The 26,383-nt window shown below is 42.1% G+C and overlaps 1 protein-coding gene across 14 annotated transcripts in view; it reads left to right on the top strand.

The window, feature by feature from the left end:
* APBB2 (amyloid beta precursor protein binding family B member 2) overlaps positions 1–26,383 on the top strand; it is a 200,741-nt gene that overhangs the window by 149,292 nt on the left and 25,066 nt on the right. For all 14 annotated transcript variants that reach the window (XM_075499974.1, XM_075499981.1, XM_075499984.1 and 11 more), the window contains 2 exons: positions 4,349–4,495; positions 8,977–9,104. In XM_075499974.1, coding sequence (XP_075356089.1) covers positions 4,349–4,495; positions 8,977–9,104 — 275 coding nt within the window. The remainder of the gene's footprint in view (positions 1–4,348; positions 4,496–8,976; positions 9,105–26,383) is intronic.

The following is a 26,383-nucleotide window of genomic DNA, read 5'->3' as shown; positions in this document are numbered from 1 at the left end:
CCTGTAAGATTTTATTTTGTAAGTTAATACTAATAATGTATAACATGATACAAGGGTTATTTGTTTACTGTCCAAGGGAGAAAAGAAATGAGGTAAACTACTGCCAAAAGTTGGCATCTGGATTACTTTGAAATTATAATTTGCCAATAATTATGATTTGCTAGTAATTATATGTGAGCCTCGAGTAGAGGTACTTAACCAACTAGCTTTACCAGGAATGTCTGTTTTACTGAGCTCATAGACCCTTAGTCAAGGAGAGCTGCACTCAGTGGTGTTCAGCTTGACTTGTTCTGAAGCTAGATACTAGTTCCAGGAGAAAAGAGGGTGCATTAGCAAAGCTCTTTCCAGGTCAAAGGAAGCACTTTGGCTCTTGGCTGGTAAGTACTGTTGGTGGGAGCCAGGCAACTACAATGCTGGACTAGTGTGCTATGTAACTAAGCAATTCTGCTGTTGTGGCTAGCTCAGCTAGCCCTGGTTTAAGAATTAGGTCATACCTGATTGGAGACACTAGGTGGTTTGTTTCTGCTGGGTTTTGTGGTTTTGTTTTAAAGAGTACCTCCAAGTCAAATAATTAAGCAGGGGGGGACACCCACCAACAATAAAGCATGAAGGGGATCCTTTATAAGAGAGATCTAGAATTGCTGGCAATGCACAGAGAGGGAGGGATTCAGGCATGCATGCACACGCTTCCACCCACCCCACCCCCGCCCCCCCAGGTGTGTGTATATATACTTCTGTTATCTATTATACTGATGATAAATGAACCGTGGTATGTATCCCATCTTATTCTGAGTCCTCATATTTTCTAGTGCTGAAATCTGCATAAAGGTCTGCCATCACTTCTGAGTCATGCCAGCATGTGTATTCAGTTAGAGCCAACCAAGAAGCAGAATATTTTTGGACTTTAAGTGTATTTTGAGCAAAAGAATGTTTCTTGTATGTGTGTCCTCAGGTACATAGGCATTGTGTTGCTTTGTGGGTTTTATTGAGAGGTTTTTTGTTTGTAGTGAGTCTCTGGGAAATCAGGTTTTTTTGAAGAAGCTGTTCTGAAGCATTTTATTTGGGTTATGGTAAGGGCTTCTTGTAAAACACACAAACAAAAACTTGCCAGGTGCCAGAAGCCGACTGGGTTTCTCACGTCTACCTGGCTTGGAAGCACGGAGAGGGACTGGAAGTGGGGAAGGAAGTCAAGCCCTCCACAGAGAGAGGAGTATGTGGGATGGACAAGAAGAGTGTCCCATTCAGCTTGCTCTACTGTCATGACAGTGGGCTGGGAAGGGAAGGAAATACAGTGGATGCCACCGCTGGAGAATTTTAAACATAGTATAAAAATGTGCAGTAAAGAAATACCAAAACAGTTCACCATCTTTACTAATAAGAGATTTACCTGCTGTCAACTTGAACTGATTGTCTTTCACCAGTTTTTTGCCTGCTTAAGGTATACTCTGTTCAGTGCAAGGACTATATTTATCTTATAAGCATATTATATTTATCTTGCAGATGTAGTTGAGATATGAAGAATAATGAGGAAACAATATGCTTTGTGTATGTATTTAGTTCTTCACCTCTCTTAAGATGACTTAGAAATGTTCCTCTCTCCTAGTATTCTGTTACTCAATTTAATATTGAACTACTTGTAAAAAAACCCTTTCTTCTGGCACAGTAAAAATCTGTATTTTAAAAGCTTGCAGAGATAAATATTTAATACCCCAATGGGCATCGCAGCACTTTCAGCAAGATTCATGAGCATCTGATGTGCCAAAAACAATTCTGCAATCTTGAAATTAGATGACCTTAATAATTGCTAAAAAATGGATATTTTAGTATCTCGCATAGCCCTGAAGTGAAGAGCACCCCTGAGTGGTGACCCCCCCTTTGTTTCCTCTTTCACCTTCTCCTTTATCTCCCTTTAAAATGGGACAGCCAGTGCTTTTGTGGGTTTCCAACAGAGCTGGGTCAGGAAGCTACAGCGTAGGAGAATTTGCATATTGGTTTCCTTGCTTGCAAAGAAAAAAAAAAAAAAACATCACAAAAAATCTGAAGGCATGGGAGGCTTTCATTTTTTACCTATACTCACGAAAGGGTTTCACACAATTTGCAGAGTGTATTTGCTGTCGAATACCTTAGATGAGACGCATCGTTAGAGACTCGTTGGAGTAGGTTCCAGAGGCGCAAGAGGCAGGCTCTTGGGCTGGGTTTTCTGCGTGGCGAAGTCAGCTGGAGGAGGAGAGAAGTTTTAAGGGGAAGGAAGGAGAAACGCCTTAATCTTTTTACCCACTGATGAATTTTATTCCTCCCTTAGTTTGCCAAAGTTGACATATTATACATATTTAAAATACCTTGGTGTTTGGGGGTCTTTTTTTGAGGACAGTGGTTCCCAAATGGCACACCGGTGATGGTGCGGGAGCCTGATCTCCTCACTGACTTCACAGCAGTTTTTAGAAGGCGGGAAATGGCTATTCAGTGTCTGCCTTTGAGCTCTGAAGCCGATTTATGTGCTGCATCTCAAGAAGAGGGACTAATTGGTGACTCCAGCGTGGACCTGCTGTTGCTGCTCCGGGGGTGTGGCTGCGTGGGCAGCGCGGCTCCCCGCCGCCACGGGTGCCGGGCTCCTGCGGGCAGCCGGCGGGAGGATTGCCTGCCCCCCAGCCCGGGGCTGCCGGCAGCGGAGCGAGCTCTCTGGCACAGGGCGGCAGCACTGGGCAACGAGTGCTGGTCTTTGCAAGGTGCACGTTGCGCTGAGTGCCTAACAGGGGACTGGATTGACCGAAACAGTTGCAAGTCAGTTCGCCAGAACAACGTAGCGTTTCAGGACAGCATGCCATGTCAGAAGAAACGAGCGAAGAACACTGAAGCAAGCAGGGTACCAAGGACTGAGTACTAATTGACGCCAGTACTTGATCCGTTTTGGCAAGGGGAGGCTCAGACGCCAGTACTTGATCCGTTTTGGCAAGGGGAGGCTCAGGGTTACATGTTACAAGAACAGAGATGTTATATGATGGCAGATTTTCAGTCATTAATTGTAAATTGTCTCGCTTCTACTTTTGGAACTTGTGCTTGCCGAATCCTGTTAGCAAAGAGGATTTGGCTGTAAGAAGTGAGTGCAACTTCATGTCCGTGCTGGTGCACTATCTAATCACTGACTCGAGCAAAGTGTCGCAGGGAAACCAGAGCTCAGAGGTGGGGTGGGATTTGATTTGGCAGCGTTCAGTGGCAGTGTCTGTTACCATGTTAAGTACCTAGAAGACAGCAGGAATTTAGTATGGGGTTGTTCAGGAACCATTATTGCTGAACCTTTAGAGCCCATCATAAATGTTTGGTGTGTCTGTTAAGGAGGTACAACAGCAAGTCTCTTGTGCATCCTTCGCTGGTGGTACATTACCATTTGAGAGTGAGATACCCATAGAGTTCTCTGGAGAAAAGCTTGGTCTCGTAGACAGACTCCCATTGACGTAGTGTGAGGTCTGTATTTCACCCACCGTAAAGCCTGAGAGCAAACGTGCGGGGTTTTTTTCAGAATTAAAGCTTTTTATTCTCTACCCTAGTAAATGTAGGGTAGAGTTGGTACCATTCAATTTCTCCCATTTTGTTTTGTTTGCGAAAAGCACCATATGTGCAAAGTAATGTCGCCTTGGCTTGTTCTGCCAACTGAGTGCTCTGGTTGGCTAAACATCCTTCTGCTAAAAAACTGTATAATTAGATTGTTTTATTTTAAAGGTCATTTTTAATTTCTTCTAGAAAAAGCCTGCTTTCCTCTTATGATACCTTATCTTTTTGTTAGTGCTTTGAATTTGTTGTTGTTTGCTACCTTACTTAAACTTACTGTAGAAATGATTGCTGTAATCCATTAAAAAAATTAATTTTCTGGTTAAAAGCCAGGCAGTGAGTGTGAATCTCACAACAGACATAATCCAATAGTATTTTCTTTCTTTTCAATTAGAGCTCTAGATACTAGCTAAAATTTCAATTCTACTGTTTCTGTAGTTGTGCTTTTTCCTTTACTTCTCTGTGTTTGTGTGTGTCCTACTATTTACTGCTCCCTTGTTTCCTCCTTTATATTAACTATTTTATTGTAAAGCATTACTGTACCTCCACAGATACCTTTCCTGGCAAGTCATGTATTCTTCTTTGTTCCTTCAAATGTTTTCACCTTGCCATTCTCAAATTGTATTTTAATTTACTTATCTTTGAGCATAAGCTACAAGGCCTTGATTTTGTTCCCCTCCTAGCCGGGGATCTTTAACCTTAACTGACTAGTTTCTGTTACATTCCAAGATTTCCATAGCTGGATACAGCAGCGTGTTGTGCGCTCCGATACATGTTCAGATATTTTCTGGTTTCTTTTTAGTGCTTTGCTGTGCGATCTCTGGGCTGGGTAGAAATGGCAGAAGAAGATCTGGCTCCTGGAAAAAGCAGTGTTGCTGTGAACAATTGCATCAGACAACTCTCTTACTGTAAAAACGACATCAGAGACACTGTTGGCATTTGGGGAGAGGTAAGAACAGGGTGAACTTCTCCTCCTCTTGGAACATCCCTCTTGTGTTGAAAACATCTTGAAAGAACAAGTCTGTAAGCAAATATGTCCATGCTCTGTGTTTGGGATTTCCCTATCCTACCTGGCACTGCCAAAAAATATAAAAGGGTTCAAGGAAGGTGTTGATGTTTTTGTTCCAGACTGCTCAGGACAGCAGATGCCACAAAGCTCTCAGCTTCGTGTTTACATCTGTGCTAGTACACACTTGTGCAATAACAGTGGTGGGGGACACACAAGCCAAACTGTTGAAATCAGTGGAAGTCTTTCTCCTGACCAGAGGTTTGCGAGTGGTGCTTTGGAACAGCATTTTCACAGGTTTCCCAGTGACAAAGGGGCTTTAAGGAAACCTAGACTGGTGTGACCCGTGCTTCTGGAATGTATGAGAAGATTGAGACTGATGGACAGATGGCGTATTTTAAGATTATTATTTTATCAGTGTTTCAGAAGGAACTTAATTTTATGTCATCAGTCTGTCTGTTGATTCTTCTCCAGTAACTCTTGAATCTGTTCACCAGTGTCATCCAGTTTTGAAGGATGCCAAATTCCCACACACTGAAGGAAAAACAGAGAGCCCAGCTCTCCTCTTTCTTGGTTTGCTGATGGGTCAGTACACCTTCATCAGCTGAACCATGCAAGCTCTGTGCTTCCTTCTGAATTGGCAGCAAAGACAGGATAATGCTATGGGAGCTCAGGGGGAAACATGAAGGAAGCTGGAGGTATTGTGATTTGGAAAAGAGGTGTGCTGGGGATAGATGAAGGAGTGGAAGGTGTGGAGGGATCAGTAAGTGAAACAAGAAGAAAGGAAAAGGTGGGGTTATAGTGGTGGGACATACAAAGGGCATAGGAGACAAACCCATAGGAAAACATCTTTGTTATTTCATTGTTCATGGAACAACTTAAACTTCAACCAAATCTTATGCTCTTCCTTTCTCCTGACATGTTTTCAGGAGGGTTACACTAATGTGAATTTACGACACAAGATCTGAATGCAAAAGTGGTGTAAGAGTGAATGTTGTAACCTTCACTTGTGTGATCTAAGAGAAATGGCACTGCCAAACAGAAGAGGAATTGAAAGAAAGACTTGTCTATTTCTGTAAAAATTTTAGGAAAAATATCTTTCAGTCTCCCAAGTTATTGTTACAGTCTAAGGCTTGAGTCCAGTGTCCTGGCTATGACCACAACAATGCAGAGATGCTTCAGAGGAGCAACTGGGAGAAAGTGCCTGTTTAAAAGCGGTAGTGATGTTTCAAGGGACACACTCAGAGTGCCCTGTCTATTTAAAGTCATTTCAGAAGGGTTTTTCTATGCAAGAAATGTGTATTGTACGTATAAATGAACAAGATAACATTGGACTCCCTTCTTCTTACTTCTGGTAACAGTTTTATTTAGTTAATATAGCTAGACAAGCAGTTAGCGGTGTGTCAGTCACGGACTTTGGACTGACTGCTGACCCTGGGAGGGAAAAACCCCCACTCTCTTTACATGTGTGTAATCCCATCCATTTTTCAGATGACAGAACTTCAATCAACTTGAAATATATTGTTTACTTTGAAATCGTGTGCTTTATGCTGGTTTAAGAGTTAACGTTCACTGGTTTAAGAATTAATGTTCACATTTTTCCATATTTCTCTGTGTCAGTCCCATTGTTCTTTGGAAACCCTTGCAGGTTTTCAAGCCAAACTGGTGAAAAGTTTTGGTCCTCTGGAATGGAAGTTTTAATTAAGAATGCTATTCATTAAAAAATAAAAAAAATTAGCCTGACAAAACAAGAGAGACACTGTGCTTGAATAGGTGGCCCCCGAAGTAAATTGTCTTCTTGATTTTAAAAGAAATCATTACAACCACATTTTTCTGCTGGCAATGTAATGCTTCAAGAGTGATTGGAAGAGGCACGTTTTAGAGAGGAATCTGAAAAAAGTGTGCTCGTCACTGACATATCAGATCGAGCACATACAGCAGAAATCTATTATGAAGCTAGAACTGATGACTGCAGATAGAGGTTTTAAGATTGCCTAAAGATTTATTTTAGCTAGAATGTAATGAAAGTGAAATTGGGACTAGGACCATTCCCAAGTTTTCATGATTTAAAAACACCCACACCAAAAAAACCCACACCCTGGATAAAATCCTGACCCTGCAGAAGCTTTGTCACTGGCTTTAATGTGGGATTTCATGCCCTCCGCTCCCCTCCGAAAGAAATGCCCTGTAAATTTCTAACTTCCACAGTTCTGTAAAATCTAAGAAGAAAAACACAACTCATCTGTTTGCGTTGCTACTTTGCCATGCATTATATTCCTGTACATTACAAAATCACTTACATGAAAAAGATACATTGTTGCCATTGACCTATATACCACAGTATATAACACTTCGCTGAAAGACTGCTGGGACGGAGTCTGTCTTTCCTTCATTCACTTTCCCTGCGTGGCTCTTCCCGGGAGAGCCTTCCTCATCTTGGACCATCAGGTCTCTGCAGCTCTTCAGCAGTCTGAGACATTGAGGCCTATGTTCAAGCTCCCAGTCTGTCTAAATTATTTCTTCTTGCCCTCTGCAGTGTTTTCATCTCTAAAATAGCTTTTGTATAATAAGGCAACAAAACTTAGCAAAATATATTGCTTCTGGCCACGGCCAAGCTATCTCTTGAGCATTGCAGGGATAATTTTCTGTGACTTATGTTGCTTATCTGCCCATTCTCCAATCTTTTCCAGCTAATTTGGATTCAGTTTTATTACCCTAATCCCTGTGTATTTTGCATGATGAGCAGATTTTACCTTCTTGTAACAATTTCCTTCTGGAACAAATATATAAGTGGAAAATGGGTCCAAAAAGCAATCTTTGTGACACTCTGTAACATTCTTCACACAATCTGTTTACTGCTTCTGACCTCCAAGCAAATTTCTCAGCCTTTTTCTTTGTGATGACTGTTTTCTGTTTGGTTTCCTTCATCATCCTGGTCTGCCTGGTGCTATCCTGGCTTCTGTGTTTTATTTCCTGTTTCTTTTTCCGCATGTCACAAACATTCAGTGCTGCTGATTCACCCCGTTTACATGCATGGTTGTCACAGCTACATCTGTTTCTGCTTCTCTAGGAGCAGCCTATATAGCCAGCCTTGCATCTTGGCCACAGCTGTACTTTTTCCATCAGGCAAAATGTTCTTGTGTTGGCATGGCATGTACCAGCCTGCGTCCCCTTCCTTTCCCACACCCCTCTCGGCGCTTGCGCTGCCAGCTCTGTGTCGCAGCTCCCTTTTGAATCCCTGTTAGGAGATCGGGGGGTGGGAGAGGTGGCCAGCAGTGCCTGCCTCTGGCTGCCTAGCCTGGAAACCCTGGAGGCAGGCCCTCCCAGCGTGACATGAATGTGCGTCTTCCACAGACACAAAATTAGATGTGATTAAGACTTGAGCCACTGTAACCGAGTGGGAAGAGGGTTTCTGTGTCACTGAGGTGAAGAAAAAGGTAATTTTTGAAACATTTGTCAGTAGGAAGTCAGACCTCTTCCATTCTTTCTGTTCATTTATAGATTCTGGCACAATAGAGAGGAAACAAATTACTCTATATTTAGCTGATAGCTACCACCTTCTTCTTCTTCTTACCAGCAGGAGCTTATCTTACCTCTCAGAATAGGTCCAGGATCATTTCCGTGGGATCTCACAGTCTGCAGAGTAGATGTACAGCCTCTGAGAAGAGAACTATTACATGTGATAGAAGAGGCAGCAGACCTTTTGCAAATGCTAGCCACAGAAGGAAGATTAGCATTTGTGAATTAGCATCAAAAGGAAAATTGCCTCTAAATTTGTTTCCTCTAAGGGGAAAAAGCATTCTCCTTGTTCCTACATGCCAGAAGAATTAGGGAGAAACCCTGGCTCCAGGATTCTGCAGTCAGCAGCAGAATTCACATTCATGTCTTAATGCTAGGTTTCCCCCTTTAATTAATCTTTCTTCAAAGAGTATCCTATAAATACTTCAACATGTACAAATTGCTGTCTGTTCCCGTGACCCATTGGTTAAAGTTTATGGAAACAAAGCACATTGTTTGGAGGAAGAAACTCTGCCTTAAGAGTACAGGTTGTGATGTAAGCTTTTACTATTAAAACAGTTCTTGACTTCTCGTATATTTGGAAGAATTTAGTGGAGAAAGGATAAACACATAATTTGTTGAATAATTCAGTAGCTTGGGGTTGAATGAGTCAAACAGTTGCATTTGAAAGACATCAAAGCTTTTCGTGATTGGAATCATTTAAAAATACAGTAGTAGCAAGATACTATCTTACATCTTTTTCACACCAGAAGTAAATGAACTTGTTTTCGGTTGCTCTTGGAACAAACCAAAACTTTGAGTAAATTAAGAGCATGCAAGTCTAAACAGCATAGGCATAACACCTTGATCCCAGTCAGTTTAAGAGGGGGACGTACTGTGTAACTGTACTTTGTCTGGAGTTGCAGGGCAAAGACATGTATCTTATACTGGAAAATGACATGCTGAACCTGATTGACCCCATGGACCGCACAGTTCTTCATTCGCAGCCCATTGTGAGCATCAGAGTCTGGGGAGTGGGTCGTGACAACGGCCGGTGAGTCTTCACTTTCCTTATCCCTCTTGACTTGGTGCTATTTCTGTCTGCTGATAGAGTACACATAGAGCCGGAGCAAATTAGGTATCGGACCTATTCATTTGATTGAGTAATTGTGTCCCGGGGCTATGAGAGGATGAGTAAATTCTTCTTTTTCTTGCCGGTGTTACTTTTTAAAATCTCTGCTTTTCATAGTTTATCACTTACATGCTGTTTTGCTAAACCTGTATTGAGCAAACCTTTCAAATGAATTCAGCCAGGTGCATAAAACTGCACACGCAACATTATTTTGTTTCAGATATTTATAATACTTTTATTATATAAAACCATGTTTTCAAATATGTCCTGAAGTGTGTTTCTCCTGGCTATATGAAAGCATGTCTTCCTGCTGGTCCAAGTTAAATGCTCTACTTGCACTCTGACTGTATGCACGTGTTTCCACTTTCTTGACATATTTCATTTGATGGAGAAAAAAGTTGGATTGAGGGAAAAGTAACGGGTTTAAGACATTACTCTTACTTAAAGATCTTGATGCAAGAAGATTCCTAAGGGTGTTGCAGAAAACTAAGGTTTGTCCCTGAAACCTGACTGCCTGTGAGCTTACGTTCTTCCTTGCCGTAGGGAGCAACCATGAGTGCATGCTAAAGGCGTTCCTGCCCTGGAGGCAGTCTTTCCTTAGCTTTCCTTCCTGACTGCTCTTCTTTTGGTAGCATCCTTCTTTGTCATGTAACATTGCTGTGGGAACAGGATTGTGAAAGTGACTTATTTAGAGCGGGACAGCGAGCTGTCTCCCTGTCCTGTTGAGCATTTTCATCTATCAAAAATGTTTCCATTCACATTGAGTAATTCCAGGATCTTTGGGCAGTACCCATCATGTCACATAGGCAGTAAGGATTGAATCATGCTAGCAAACTGCTGCTCTTTGTGTCCGTGTTTGATCATCGAGATATTTGCAACAGTAGAGGTGGGGTTTTTTTGTCTCTGACTTTTGACAGGAAATGTCATTTTGGAGCTGAAAAATCTTTCCCAGTAAAAGATTTTGTGAAACTTCTTTAATCCCCCACAAAGTTTCTAGTTATCTCTGGCTAAATTTCCAAAAGGAAAGGTGGTAAGTGCTTCAGTGACCCAATTCCATCTTTCTAAATTTTTTACTTCTATAAATGACTGATGGTTGGTTTGGGTTTTTTTTTACTGTTTTTCACTTCCATTGGTGCAGATTTTTGAGAGATCTAAAAGGGGCAGATCCAGTTTGAAATGGTGGGAATTAAAGAGGTTTTAACTTCTTTTGAATAAAGCATTACAGTGCGTTGTTTGCCTCAGAAAATGAGTGCATTGCACATTTCCCTTCAAGTCAGATTTTGTAGTAGCTTGCTTTGGTCAGGAAATAAATAGAGCATCTTAAGGGGCACCTAAATGTGATGCAGCTTTACAGAGTAAAGGAAGCCAGCTTTGCTTTTCATTAATTTTTTTGAAGCATCTATAGTTCTTTTTTCAAATATTTACATTTCTTTGGAAAATAAAATAATTCCATTATGTTGTTTTTAAAAGAAAATAATGGGTCACGTTTCTCCAGACTGGATACATATTCTCCTAAAGACAGACCTGGTCACAGAACTGTGGACGTTGAAAGGGGACATTTAAGAGAAATGTGCCTTTTGCAATCGTGTGGCACCAAGAATGTCATAAGCTTTTGGTGAAACCTATCCAGGGATGCAAGGCAATAGCAAACTCCCCTAGCTATTAATAGCAAACTTAGCAAACTTAAGCAAATCTATGCAAACTTATGCAAACTTAGCAAATCTAATAGCAAACTTATGAATATAAGCCTGATCAGCAGGACAGGAGTTGGTGGGAAAGGCTGTATGTGTGTGGGTCATTCTGTCTGTTCTGACCTGCCATGCTATCCCACAACATTTACCAAAAGCTATGTACAAGGCACAGGAAATACCATCTCTGATCCCATTCTTGCCCAGTTTTGTGCCATATCTGGGGACCAAAGATGAATTCCAGTTCTGTTGAGACTTCTGCAGAAACTCATGTCTCTATTAAGAAAAGTATTGTAGTTATGGAGTATGTGGGTGAAGTAAACATCAAAAAACAAAACAAAACAAACCCAGTGATCTCGTTCTTGGTCATAAAAGGTAGAAGCTTCCTCTACTCTTTGCCTGAAAAGAGGTTTTATTTGTGACATTGACAATACAGAGAACCTAGTAGAGCAAATAAACTAATCTTTTTCTCGTGTTTCTACTATCAGAAGAAGGAATTGGCCTTTCTGTGCTGAAACTGAACATTTCTTGTTTCTAGAGAACATGACGTTTCCTAATTGGTTGCTGTAAACAACAGCAAGAAATGATTTCTTGGAGGTTTAATATATAAACACACAAAGACAGCCTTAATATTTAATTTGCTGGCACATTAATGTTCTTAGCCACTTTTATTGGAATCTGGGATTTTTTCATCATAAGAAGTTTGACTTCAGAACTTTCCTATTCTTAGCCCTTCGTAAGAATTTTGATAGATGCTTCTACCTTGTGTCCAGTATAGCTTTCAGGACTGGAGGCCATTCTTTTTGAAATTTAATTTGTTTATTGACCCATTTTAAAAAATAAGATTGTGGGTAAAACAGTGTAGCCATTATTTATAAGTAAAGTCAGACTGCATGTGATGTTAATTAGCAGGTAGAAGATCCAAACGACAAGCAGAAAGAACACACTTAATGACTGAGTAATCAGATGTACAATGTGTTTTGAGTGTAGAGAGGTTCAGTATAGGAAACATGCTTTGAAGGGTAACATAAATGATGTAGAATTTGCTGAAGATGCACCAAGACACAAGATAAAAGCATTTGGTGACAAGAGAACCTGAGCTGAGAAGACCAGATTGTTGAGCTGGAAATTTCACTATCTCTTTTCATGTGTACGTTAGCATGCAGTCCTTGGGCTTATCCTGGCAAAATTACCTATGGGTCCTGAGGTGAGAAACATCAGAGCCATTCACTGATTGTAAAAGCAACTTTCCCTGATTATGAGTTTGCCATCATCAGAGAAGAGTGAAGGCAACACATTGCTGCTTTGGTGGATTAATTGTCCAGGAAGTGATGAAATCCCAGTTTCTGGGATGAAGCTCTTCCAGAAGTTGTTGCACGTGAATGTTGTTAATTAGCTACATCTTCTGGTCCAAGACCCTGGTCCAATATATAATAAAATATATTGGATTTATTGTGAAAGGCAGTGTTTACATTTTAAAATATCGTAGAAATGTACGTTTTCCTCTATTTTGAGCTATTTGAACCCCGTAATGATCTGCAGGCCCTCCTTTTTAACTGTATTTTGTTTGTAGTAATGTATTTGGGTAGATTTTGCTTTGGAAGATGGAAAGGTTTTCTAGTGACACCTGACCAGATGATTTTCTAAGCTACACCATAATGAAAGATTGATGAAATACAGAGATCTGCTGATGAAAGTTTAATCTGAGGATGTGTCTGCTAACTCACCTCAGGCAGGAATGTCTCCCAGGAGGCTGTAATCGCTCTCTCCATACGTTACACTATTATCTTGACCTCTAGAATTACTTTATTTAAAACAGTTCTGTGATAAGCAGAGGCTTCATCATTTTGTTGACTTAGGCTGTGTGGCGATTTCACGTTTTGAAAGGTAGCAACCCTTGTGTTCAGTTAATCAGTCAGTAAAATATGTTTGTCTGTAAGAAAGGCCAGAGTGCCTTAGTAAAATCATGAACAAAAGCAGGTTCCCACAAGAGAAGTTGGTGGTTATGTATGTATATATGTGTGTATATATATGAATAGACTCTGAGCGCCTAAATTTGATAGGTATATATGGGCATTAAAGGAAAATAAACATACTGTACCTGTCCATCCTTTCAGCAGACTCTGTTTCTTAGGTGATGTTGTGTGGGTTTTTTAACAGTAAAAGCCACTGTACTCTGTTTGTACAGTCTTCCTCTCCTGCTGTACTGAAACTATGATGATTCATTTAATATTGTTTGTTAATAAGAAAAGTCCTCCTACTTGCTTCAATAGTTTGATTTCAAGATCAGTAAGGTCATTGTCACACGGAGGATTTGTGGTATCACAGGTATACAGTGAGTAATTGTCAGTGCTATGTTTGCTTCTTAACAAGCAGCCCATGGCATGGTTTTTTCTGGGCTTTAAAAGCATGTTGGAAAATATTAGCCTACTGAAGCTATAAAAGGCTTGTTCTTCTCACTTGTGAACTGCAGGACTGTACATTAATCATTCCCCAGGTTGGGTTTTGTCTCCCCTTCTCAATTGCTGGTGCATGCCCTTTGCTTTCGGAGCAGCTCACTAACAAGGAAGAGAGAAAAGGTAATGGCCCATCAATTTTGTAAAAGAGTTTCCGTTAGCACATTTCCCTGAATCCTCCTTTATCTTCATTGCTCTTCCACCAATCCAAAGCCCGCCTCAACCTTTATGGGACTTTAATTGCCTAAAAGATCACAGTTCCTTCTGTCATGGTGTCTCCATACAGTAGCAGTATATTCCAGCTGAAAAATTCAGCCGTTAGCTGGCCAGGATGGCTGTGGGTGGGTTCAGGAGACGGCTTTGATGGGACTGAATATGCGACCGGTTGCTAGATGGCATGGGCACCTGGCACGTTGGACAAAACACGTAGCACGTGTCTTTGTTCATCCACTAGCTTTGTCATCACATAGCCCAGGTTTGTTTTCTCTGTATAGTTTGTGTGTTTCCCTGGCAGGCTGAGGAGGGAGGGCAGTTGCTCTTGCTTCTTAAGTAGTGGAGAGGCAGATTCTCCGATATTGGGGTTTTCTGATCACAGGCTCTGTAACTAGACAGTGTGAAAGCATTGTGCTCCCTCCTCTGCCCTAATAATGCCCATTTTGGCAGGTGGTGGTGGTGGGATCTCTTTGTCCCTGTGAATGTCCTTTGCCCTGCTTCTTTGAACTGCTGCTGTTTTTCTGTTGCTTAGATATCAGGGAATAAAAGGAGGCTGGGAATCAAAAAGGGGAGAAGAGCGGAGAGGCAGAGAGTAAGATGATGCATGCACCAAAAATGAGGCTCAAGCTGCCTCAGAAAGGGAGGGCAGACAGCTAAATGGATAGACACCCCAAGTCAGATGGACATAATACTGTTAAGGCCAACAAGACAGAAATTACCTGAGCTCTGTTATCTCAGGAGCTGTTAGGGCAAGAGCTGAGAAAACTGTAGGGGTGATATGAATGAGAAAATGGGACAAATTTGTGTAAAGATGAGGAGGAAATGGCATAAAATGATGGTTTAGATTCCTCAAAATATGGGGAATTAAAAACAGTATCCTATCTTGCTGTGTCAACAGCTACTTAAAAATGGCCTGATTTCAGAGGTGTTTAACACCTGCACTGTCCGCTGACTTCAGTAGGATCTCCGTATATTCAGTGTCTTTTCAAAATCAAATGTCTAAATACAGATTTAGGAACCTTTCTCTAGACATGCAGAATTGGAAGTTTTCACTTGAGCAACAGTGCTACAGCAGGTTAAATGTTTTATTTTAGTTTTGAGTGCGTCTCAAGCTCAGAGGGGTAGGGATGTGTCTGAGCAAGAACTGGTTTGTTAGAGGACAGAAAAAGGGTGAGTGGGGAATGTGGAAGCTGTGCTGCAGGTTGAGTGCCTGTCTCATGGGGTTATGATCTGTTATTTCCTAGCTGAGACTGCGTATTTATGTATATTACCTAGCCTGAGCTCCAGCACGTGTCTGTCATATGGACATGAGGTTTTAGGAGGGATACCTGGCCTTAATTAGACAATTAAAAGCTAAGAGCAGAACAGACAATAAATACAAGTTTAGTGTGGTTGGGGTATCCTGTTGTATCTGTAATTTGTTGTTCCCCCTCTCAGAAAATATTTTGTGTGCAAGCAACACAACATCGAGCTTCAGTGATGCAGTGTGGCTTATAGCTGTGTCGTTCAGGGAGGTGTTTATGGTCTTCTGGGTTTGCCTTCCCTTCGAGGTGATGATTGAATGTGCTGTGAGATTGAGTCTTGCTCTGATTCCATGAGAAGCTTATCAAGCTGTATGAGATAATGAATAATAAACTTTCTCTTCTGCATTAAAGAGATGTGGTCAAGAAAAGCAGAAAATAAAATAAATTAAAACTGAGATGGTGTTTGCACCTGCTCTTCTGAAAAGATAACACCCTTCAAAGCATGTGTAATTCCAGCTGAACTCCTCAAACTCAGAGACACCATTAATCAATATTGCCTATTCCCCTCGGTCCCCGTAACCTTGGAATAAGGGCAAAACATACTGTGAGGAGTCACGTAAATAGGGCATAGGTGAGGGATTACACTGGAGGAAAAGGATTTTACTGGCTTTTCTGATCCATATTCTTAGCTTTTTTTTTAGAGTAATCTTTTGTTTTATCCTTTTCCCTAAGCCAACTGCATCTGGATATCCTTTTCTGTATGTTTTGATAGCATTTTCCCCTCTCACTAAGAAATAGTTTAGGTGATTACTTATACAAAACTTCCATTTATATCCATGAGGCCTGACATTACTGTGTGCAAGTGCAGCGTGTTATAGGAAGGGGTAATGGAACAATACAGCTGTGAAAGGGGAAATCCAGTCAAGCTTGCAGAATTACTGTATTTTCAAAGAAATATAATTAAGTGGGTGCAAAAAGCTGTATGTGTGCATTCTTACTTTGATTAATGAAACTGGTTTATTTTAGTTTAGGGATTTAACACGAAAGACATGGTAGACTGAAGATGCATTGAAATAGGCCCACATTAACTTGAAATAAGCACCCATGGTTTTGCACCAATGGATGGCTTTGTATCAGCAGTGGCTTCAGCTGTGTTAGGGCAACATCACTCTATCCTTTCTGCCTAATGTCACTGATGAGATGAAAAATGATTACATGTGACAGTGAGGGATTTTTCTGTTTTACAGATGAGTCTTGTGAGCAGCTCAGGTGCTTACGAACGATGGATTCACCCTTTGATAGCAGCGGAGAAAAAAGGATATGCTTAGGGAAAATTTTGGCCATGGAGCTATAGCTATTTGGTAACGGTTGAAAAGTTTAAATGCAGAAACAGCAGCTGGGAAGCATAGTAGCAGTAGAATAGTCTGGTAGATTAGCACAAGCGCAGAGAAGTCTCACAGAGCAAGGGAATTGGGTCAAACACAGAAGAGGAGAATTGTAAAGATTTCTGTGGGAGAGGGGAGAGGAACAGAGAAGCCCCTGAAGGAGAGCTCAGGGTAGTGCTGTGGCATTTGCTTCTAAAGAAGTGGGAAAAATGGCAGGAGGGAGGCTACCCTTCTTATTAGGAAAAACAACCAGACAACCATTTAAAACATGTCACTTTCTGTGCTAGCGGCTTGAGCATGGCAACAAATGCTTAGTCACCTTAAACAGAACCCTGTTTAAGTATTTTACTGTACAATGTCTTTAGTATTCTATACTTGTTTTCAGGAAATAATGGAAAATATTGCATATAATTTGGAAATTGTATCTAGTGTTTCTTCTGGAAGGCAGACTTTTTAAATGGCACTTGGAATTGTTCAACTGTAAAGCTTTCAGTTAAGACAAATGATACGTCTAAACCGGGACTACAAATAACCACTGCGATGTAGTCAGATTGTCTCGATTAATAAAAAAAGACGGCATATTGACTGAGTCCCTGGCTTAAAGTGTTTCTACAGATTTGTGCTATAAAATCTCCACACATTCCCTATGATTCCAGCTATTAAACTCAAATACTTTAGGATACAACTAGGGCAATCTATGAACTTCAGTGGCTATCACACAGCTCCCTCGAGAATAGCCTGAGCCGCCTGTGAAAGTGTCTGTGGCTCAGGAGAGCTACTGACTGCCAGTTTGGGGTGGAACTCCAATGCTTTCTTCTATTATTCTTTGCACTGTATGTTAATCAAACAGATGCTACATCTAGGCTGAATTCCTATATTTAACTGCTGCTTTAACTCTGTGGCAGAACAGTGATGCAAGTGATGGAAAAAGCAGCTGCTCTCTGGCTCCGTAGCTGTGAATAGAAAACATCCCGCTCCCAGGCTCTCCCCAGCCCTCCTTGTTTTCAACACCCAGTTAGACGCTTTGCTCTTAACTGATGATCAGAGGTGGTTTAAACTTACCTTATTTACTTTGCCTGGTCATGCACTAGGGTGCATACACAATCTGTTGCTTCCTCTCAGCAGAGGCTATGCTGACAAAAAATAGCATCCTCCTTCCCAAACCAGTTGGAGTTGACTGAAGGTGCCTGCCTTTCACACCTCATCTTCAGTGGCACTGAGGTTAGACTCTTAGTTACACATCTCCCAGATGATATGTCAACAGTAGGGGCTGTTTATAGAGGGAGTTACCTATGGAATAAATTTTCCCTAGAGAATTAGGCTTTGACAGCAGTTTAACCAGAGAGTAGGGCACATCATCACTAGCAAGTGCATGGAGATCTGCCCTGATTCTTCACCATGTTAAATATCCACTCCCTGGTTATGAGCTTGGCTGAACCTTACCTCCAGTGAGGAACACAGCAGCCTGGGGACATACAACCCAGCTGGGGACCCATGAGAGGGAAGCATGTGATAGCTGGGAGAGGCTGGAACATATACAACACGTGTTGTATTTATACACCAGGCATGCCCCAAAACACCCCTGCTGCCTTGAATTTGGCATTTTTGGCAGTGCAGGAGTTGAATTTGTTGGATCTTCATCAGCTGAGAGCTCTCCTGGGAAGTTTTCACCTTACCAGGGCTGGCTGCTTGTGATCTTTTTGTCAGTGTAAATTTGACCCATTACCTGCTGCAAGCTTGTTTGTTTTGCAGCCTGTAGGTAAAGTGCAGTAAAAAGATCCCTCTTGCCTAGTGATTTGGCTGCAAGCTCACAGCACTGGCTGGCAGTGGGAAATGGGAGTCAGTGCAGTATTTGCGCTGGAAATTTTTTCACATGGTTTATGGTAGCAGTTCTTGCTGGGGAGAGCCTGTCAGCCAAACTCAGCAGCCGATGTTGAATGCTGCAACTTCCATCACTCGTTTCAAAACTTGAGTTATTGATTATTTTTCTTTAAAACAAAGCTCATGAAAGAAGACTTCTGTGTGAGTTTCACCTCCTGTTTTCAGAATACATATATTTGGCCAAGTAAACTCTAAGAAATCAGAAATCAGACACCACCACCCCCTAAAGCTGATACCTAAAATTTTAAATTCATGTTTGAATTCACATTTTTGGGTGGGATTGAGGATTGGTAAAGCTAAGTTTTGCCAGAACGACAAACACAAGGCACAGTTGTAGTTACTAAGCAAATTGTGTGTGCACAAGCAGGAAGACACTGGGCCCAAATTGTTTTTCATTTTCAGAAACTGCCTGCTGGCCAAGCCCTGGGAGATTTTCCTATTGCTGGTGGCAGAGGTAGATCTGTTGCCCTTTCCATAGACAACAACTAGAAACAACAAACTTAGAGGAGCAGAGAGTGTGGGGAAAGGGAAAGGGAAGCTGAAATGCTGACAGCAGGGGAAGTTACTTCTCAACAGTGGAGCCAGCGTGTTCATATCTAGCCATATCATTACTGAAAGATGCGCAGGCAGTAAGTGTCGCATCTATCACGTACCAAAATATCACAACTATCACAGGATTAGAATTCAGTCCCAGTTCATTTACTGGATAGCCAGCTAAAAACTTGAAGACTGGGACATAGTTTTATTTATACTTATTTTTACAGGTTTACGAAGTTCTGCTGAATCTCTTTTCTTGTACTGAAGAGAGGTGCAGGGAAGAGTGGTTCTCTCCCACAAACTGTTCCAGCATATTAAAACGGCAAAGTCTGGCTTCTCTCCTTTGAAGTCTTTTAAGTCGGAGTGTGACATTGTTCTCATGAGTGCTGTCGTTTGGCCAGCTGGAAAACTACCATATCCTGTTGTATGCTACTTGCTGAGAGTAGAAGAGGAAAACAGCAATGGAGAGGGTAGTTGTCATAGTTATCAGATTAATTCTGTCTTTATTTGCAAGTTTAAACAAGTTATGTTGAATATTGGAACCTGGATTAAAAATGTAGTGCATGTATATTTTACTGCATTTAACCAGTTTCAGGTGATATTTTGCTTGTCCATAAAAATGCCCCTTTCTTTCCCTACAAGTGAGCTCCACATTTGTGTCAAGACTTTCAAGAACTTACTTGTTTGCTTCAGTGCAAAAATTATTACGTGGCCTTGAATTCTTGTTAGTGCTGGGCATCCAGCACATCCAAGAAAAAAAAGAGTTGGATCTGTTTTTTTCTTAGGCAGCATCAACAGATTTGTTTATTAAATTCCAACCTGTTACTCCCGTGGAAATCAGCAGAAAGCTTTTGGGATGGCACAGGTTGTCACTTGAGCGTAACTGGTCCTGCCAAACCTTGTTGATGATAAGCAGGAGGGAAGGACGGAAGGAAGGAAGGAACCTCACTAGGCTCTCGGTATATTTAGGCTGTGAACAAACATCCTGCTCCCAATGCATCTGTGCGGCTGGAAGAAGTGACTGCCAGAAAACTGTCCTTAACTGCTTTTCACCCGCTCAGATCTGCTGGTGGAAATACCCGTGGTCACATTTTCTGCCCTGCTTTCACTCATGTTGAGCTCAGCTAGTTTAAAGAGGCTGGTTGGTGGGCGTTTGCCATGTTGGCTCGTTTTCCTTGAGGAGGGCAGGATGTGATCCCACGAGCAGCTCCGCTGGCACGTTTGAAGGATCAAGTCCCTTGGATGGAGAAGAGTGATGTGCAGAGTGGTGACGCATGTCCTCACGCCGTTGCAGTTGTGCCTCGGTCAGAGGTTCCTCCCCTGCATCCAGGAGGAGTGATGTGCCATGCCGCGGGTAGCTGTGAAAGCTGAACACCCCGGGATGGGGTTTAAGCCCTGCCACGTTTTGCGTGCAGTCCCTGGGGAAGTGGCTCTCTATTGCTCGTTGAGCACGTTTGATGGGGAGTTTTGCCAAATAAAAACCGGAGCTCCAGGAGTGTTGTGTTTACTGTCACCTTTAGTGCGAGCAACACCTCTAAATTAGATTTACTGGTGTTGCATGTGTCAGTTCTGGAAAATCAAATTATTTGGTGTGTTTGTTTTTACAGCTGGAGGATAAATCTCACTTCTAGCATAAGCAGGTATAATTTCATTGAAGTAAATGCAGTTGTACTTCTGTGTGAATTCTTGGATTTGGCCGTAAATCTTTGCTGCCTTTTAAAGAGACTTTCTTTCTCTGTTGCATTCAGTTCAGAGTCATGCTGTGAAAGCTTTGTGCTGGTTTTGGAAAATTGGGAGGGGAAGACTCCCTGCGCACTTCAGCTTTCCCCAAAAGATTGCTTCTGTCACAGCAGATTAATCTTGGAAGTTTACAGGCTAGAAACACAACGCGTAGCAGTGAAGATTTGTTAAAGGGGGAGGAGAGGGGCCTCTTCTGCGGGTCAGAGCACGAGGAGCACTCAAATGGTAAAAGCGATGGGAAGGGAGGAAGAGACACACCCCTGATGGAGCGGTGCCTTCCAGGGAGAAGCACCCACTCGCTCACAGCTGGAGCCGGCGAACACAAGCGTGCACAGTCCGTGAGGAGAGTGGGAGCTGACATGATGTGCTTCAACTCGATGCAAAATGAATGAGCTGCTGTTCTCGGGGGTATTCGGCCCCCGTCGTTGAAGTACAAGTACACGGCTGCATCAAGTGCACTTTGCATCGTCTGATGCGTAGATACACGCTAACGGAGACGAGGACCAGGCAGAGCATTGAGTTGGGTGTTTGTGTATGACGTGCTTGGCATTAAATTCCTGTTTGCTGCAACAACAAGGTAAGAAACTTAAAAAGTGACAAGAAAAAAAACCTCAGCGTCCCCCCCAGACAACAATCTCATGTTAGGAGTAGCCTTTGTCTCGAGCTGTATTTTCAAAGCTATGGTCCATTAGTCTAAAGCTTCTGTGTGGATGCCTGCAAGGCAAATTACAGCTCCTAGTGTGACAAAGGCAAGTCAGATTTCTTTTCTCCAAGAGCTGACACTTAACAACCTTCAGGAGAGCACTGTAGCAGAAATGCTGGACTGTGCGCTGAGCGGTAAGTATTTGATTCTGTTCTCCCTCTCCTTTATCCCTTCAGATGTTGCTCATTTGAGCAGTCAGCTAACTAATGGATCTTGATGATTAATAGGTTTCGGGGTCTGTGTTCAGCTCAGAATTACATGTTCCTGAACTGGCTGCAGTTACTGGCTGCATGTTGACCAGCCTGATTTGTAGAGGATTATCATAATTTGTTTTTACTGGTAATGCTGTATTAATGGATTAAAAGATGCTGTAGTTAAGAACAGCAGAAAGCTCATTTACTGAAGAGAAGAAACCTCCCTGTGTTTTCCCCCAAACATACAGTGCCTGTATAATTATTTATGTGTAATTCCCAGCTAACTTCTGGCTAGCTAGTCTGGGCTTTCTTCTTTCAGCCCATAATTGACCATGAAGATTGTGCAATTTGAAATCTTTGTGGAGCTCCAAAAGAAGTAAACATGTTTAAAGGCAGAAAAGTGTTACACCATATGTGGGGATACATGCGTATGAAGATATATTCAGCTGAAGTGAAATGGTTAATGGCTCTTTTGACAGAAGAGGAAACTTTATGATTTAAATGTAATATATTGCCTTGAGGTCTCTGTGCTTGCTTAATCCTATCTGTATTCATAAAGAATTTGCAGCAGGAGAAATTTCATTGATTTGTTAATTGATATATAGCTTTGAATCCTCAGTACGTTGGGTGCAGAGAGGAGGGAAGAGAGACAAGCACATTTATCTTTTTCTTTAAACTCAGCAGCTTCGCTCTTAAATTAGGTTTCTTGCATGTTATGGAACCTCATTGCTCTCCCCTGTTCTGTGCAGTAATTTTTGCTTTCTTAGAGGATACCAAACATTGCTGAGTCTTGATCTCTATCAGGGAAATATATGAAGTGTTTCATCTTTTAAAACTATGGCTTTAATTATGTTTTTGTAGCTGTTGCCGTGCAGTTAATGTAATTATAACAACTTGTGAGTGAGGAAAAGGATATTATTTAGCCCTGGAGCATTTCTCAGTAAAAATTGGCTTATTTATTTTCATAAGGAGTTAAAAGAGAGAAAGGGAGAGATAATGGGGTTTTATTATGTAATAGTAGTTAGAATATTTTTTTATGAAATACAGATTAGTTTTCACCTGTACAACAGTGGACGTGTATAAATAAATAAAATAACCCTATCTATGAAGATATTTTAAACACTGATCAGTTAGAATACAGATGAGGATCAAACAAACTGTGTATATTAGTATTTTAGATAATTAAGGTGTGTATTGAATGTCTGTGGTGTTTCTTGTATTGTTAGTCTTTTGGGTATCCTGTTGGCAAGGCTTTCTGGTTCGCCATTCGGAGTTTCTTGTGTTTTGTGATGTGAAGTAAAACTCTTGTGTTACTGTGGAAAAAATCCTGATCTAATTGATACTAGAGTGCTAGTATTGATTCAACTGTTCTGTATAGCTTTAACTTGTGCTAGAGTGCAGACTTTGCTCCAGTGTAGTTTGAGGTGGGCTGAGATGTCTTTATTCTCTGGGTAAAGTTAATCCAGATCAAAACCTGAAATTTAACAGTTCTAAAGCAGGGAATATCAAGTCAGTAAGAAGTGTTCAGTTTCATTTCTTCCTATTAGAAAATAACTGGCATGTGCCTGAATTTGGTTTGGTACCTGCCAGAGAAAACATACTTTGTTGTTGTTGTTGTTGTATTTTGATGTGGTATTAAAGCGTTCTCTACGTGTTTTAAGAAGTTTGCAAATTGATGTGCTGGAATATCTTTATGGCTGAATTTAATAATTCTTTAAAAAATTAAAACAGAAAATCTTGTACCAAACTGATCCATCTAAAATGGTGGTCTGGTGATTTGGGGAAAAGGTGGCCTGCTGTTCAAAGGTCTTTTCATACTGCCAGAAACATGTTTATTTTCCCTAACAAGCCAAATGTAGCATTTCCTAAGGACAGGGACAGCAATGGTCTGCAGTGGGTTATGAAAGAGACCCCTGGCTTACATCAGGAGAGGAGGTACCTGGGGTGGCCATGTGCTGCAGGGAGCTGTAAGTGCACCCACTCTTTCATCTCGAGTCTTCAGTCACTGTCATTTACTGTATGTAGATGAGGGAAACCCTGAAGAAAAGCTAAAGTGACCTCAGGTTGCTTATTTATGGAGAGGACTTGAGGAATAACAAGGAACCAGCTTGCCTGCCAGATATCAATGTAAGTCTAGCACCCAAACTGTCAGTGGGACTTACTGATTCAGAGCCTCTGGTCTTACGAGTACAATTCAGTCTTTACAAAATGTGAATTCATATAATGTGTCACACTGCCTCATATTTTCTTTTTATTTTAAAAATAGAATCTGACTAGGTTATAGTAGTCTTCATAATGTATGATTAGCAACAGAAGGCTAGATCAAGCCATCAATTTTTAAGCAGAAGTCGTCTTTGCTACCAGTAGAGAATTGCTTAAAAATTGATGGCACAATCTGGCCCACAGTGAGCAGGGGATTTCTGCAGAAACCGTTAGTTGTACTTCTACTCAATCTCCATCCTGGTGGTGACAGGGGCCCAGAAACTCAAGGCCAGTCTGCTGGAATAGTCTGATACTTGTTGGAAGACAAAAGGCTTAAGGACTATTTAAAAAAAAACAAGGTTAAAAAGCTACCAAACCCTTAGAAAAATTATAAACCACAGCCATTTTCCTTTCAGTGAAAGCAACTGTATTTCTCTAATGGTGTACATAAGTGAAGGACATAATCATTGTCTAAGCAACAGAGAGACTTCCAAATGCACAGAAATGAAGGTTGTTTCCTTTATTTGTTCATGGTATGTTGTTGAGGTGTAAATACGTTTTATATAAACATTTTGCTGCATTAAGTGCTACTAGACTTCGTAATTACAAATTAGAAAACCAGAGTGGGGCCTCTTCTGTGCCTCAGAGAATATGCTTGGGCAAGTACTTATAACTGTAAAAAAAGACGAAAGGCTCGTGCCATGCATCATTATTTTTAATCAAATAAAATGTGTTTTACTCCACTAAAACTCTCCAAAGGCATTTTAGCCAGTCGTTATCTCTTAAGAGGAGAGATGGCCAGAGCTGATGGTGATGTGTGTAGTCCCACGTGAAAATGTTTAAGGACCACGGAGGTTGGAGAGCAGACCTCTGTATTTGCTCAGGGCGTAGGTGACACATGGCAGCCTTATTTTTCTGATCTGCTCAAAAAAGACAATTGGGGAAGTTGCAGTCAGCCAGACTCCAGGGGAAGCTACAGGAATGAAGAGGTGTGAAATGTTAATCTCTTTACCCTGTTAGCTGAATGTGTCAGTCACAAAAATGGTTGGGCTGTAGACTTAAATTCACTCTGCCAGGTACAGGGGAGCAGGCTCCTAACGCTCTCCCAGGCTCATGTGCAGTGTGGTGCCCCACTGAAACACTAGTCGAGCACGGGAGCATCACCTTGATCCTTAAATACCATATCAGCAATGCCAACGGGAACAAAACCCGTTGCATTTGTTGGTGTGGTTTGCTCTCCATCACATTGTAGTCTTACAGTGGCCCTTGTTGAAGTAGAAGACACAACAGTAACAACCATGGAGTATTTGGAGTCCACGACGTCTGTCCCGGTCATGGGAATGGATGGGCGCGCAGGGGACCTGAGCTGCCGGGGCTCTCGGGCATGTCATTTCGCCCCTGCCGGCCTCCCTCTGCCCACCGCTGAGACAGGTCCATAGGCTGGTCATCTGCATAAGCATAGCATCTCCATGTCCATCTGCACAGCACGTCTCCGTCCTGTGGGTTGAGGCGTTTCTGTTACAGAGTCACAGGAAAAAGGTTACCCTGGAAAGGACCACAGCAGGTCACCTACACCAGCCTCCTGCCCAAAGCCAGGCAGGGTTCAGGGTTACCTCAGGGCCGTTCCTGGTTGATATTTTTAAAAATCTCCAAGGACAGAGATTGTGCGGCCTCTCAGAGTACCTCTCCGAGGGCTTACCCGCTCTCTTGGCAAAGAAACTTGGGTTTGCTCTATTTTTTAAACCTTCTCATGAATAAGTGGGGGACATTAATTAGATCTTCCCCCCGTTACCTCATCTCCAAGCTGAACAAGCCCACCTCGTCTACAGGCTAAACAAGTGTGGTTCCTGCAGCCATGGTGGCCCTCAGCTGGACTTGCTCCAGTTTGTCACTCCCTCCTGTGTACTGGTGGGCCCAAACCTGGATGCAGAAATCCAGACACAGCCTCACGAGTGCCATGTGGAGGGTGTTTTTTGGAGCTCGGGGGTGTTACCACTGCACCTCTCAGTTTGTTCACCTCCAAGTGAAACCTCCATTACCCTTCAGCTTGTGGGGCGGGCATTGTATATCAACAGTGAGCCTCCAGGATACAACTTGCATCAGTCACTGATGTACAAAGCCTGGGGCTGGAAGGAGAAATTGTCTTATACTCAATCACCATCATGTATTGTGAAGACAGTGCCCCGTCAGTTACACCGCTCTCTGCAACTGCCTTGCCTCCGCTGCGTCCCTGGGCCGGGTGCGACCCTCTGTGAGGTGAGAGGAGCGTGGGGAAAGGGGGTGATCAGGGAGGCAGGCACCCTCGGCAGTACCATAACGTGCTGCCTCCAAAGCCGCTAAGTGGAAAACAACCTGCAATAAATGGGCCTGGCAGAAGTGGTGGGGAGGAGGAGACTGTCAACAAAAATAAAATAAAAAAAAAATAGGAAGTTAGTAGTACTAATACAACCCTCCTGCTGCTGTTGTCTTTGCTCAGTGACATCGGGGCCTGTTGGGGCGCGCACACACACACACACATGCACACACAGCTCTCAGACACTCGGACTCAGAAAAGAGCATTTAGAACCAAAGTGAGTCTTCGGAGGAGACTGAGGGCAGGTCCCAGGGCTAGAAGGTTTTTCGGTGGAGGGCACGAGCTCCGTCTTCTTCATATTCCTTTTTTGAAACCCACATTTTCTTAAAGGTGTCCAGTGAGGCCAGGATAGAGCCACCAATCCACGTGGAATACAATCTCTCCTGAGGAGCTGATATCCTTATTTTGACATCCTTCCCCGGGAGGCAGCGTCCCCTCGGGGCTCACTCTAGGAGAGGGGCTCCTTTCTCATGCCTCTGTAGGCTGGAAGGTCGCAGGCTGTTTTCCTCAGAGGTCTTGGCCTTTTCCCCTTAGAAATTAATCTCAAATCCTGTGTAGCAGCCCTGACACAATTTTCTAGGTATCGTATTCCCACATTATTGGCA

Source organism: Mycteria americana, chromosome 4 (genome assembly GCF_035582795.1).
Source record: "Mycteria americana isolate JAX WOST 10 ecotype Jacksonville Zoo and Gardens chromosome 4, USCA_MyAme_1.0, whole genome shotgun sequence".
Classification (NCBI taxonomy): domain Eukaryota; kingdom Metazoa; phylum Chordata; class Aves; order Ciconiiformes; family Ciconiidae; genus Mycteria; species Mycteria americana.
This window is presented reverse-complemented; position numbering and strand designations above follow the sequence as displayed.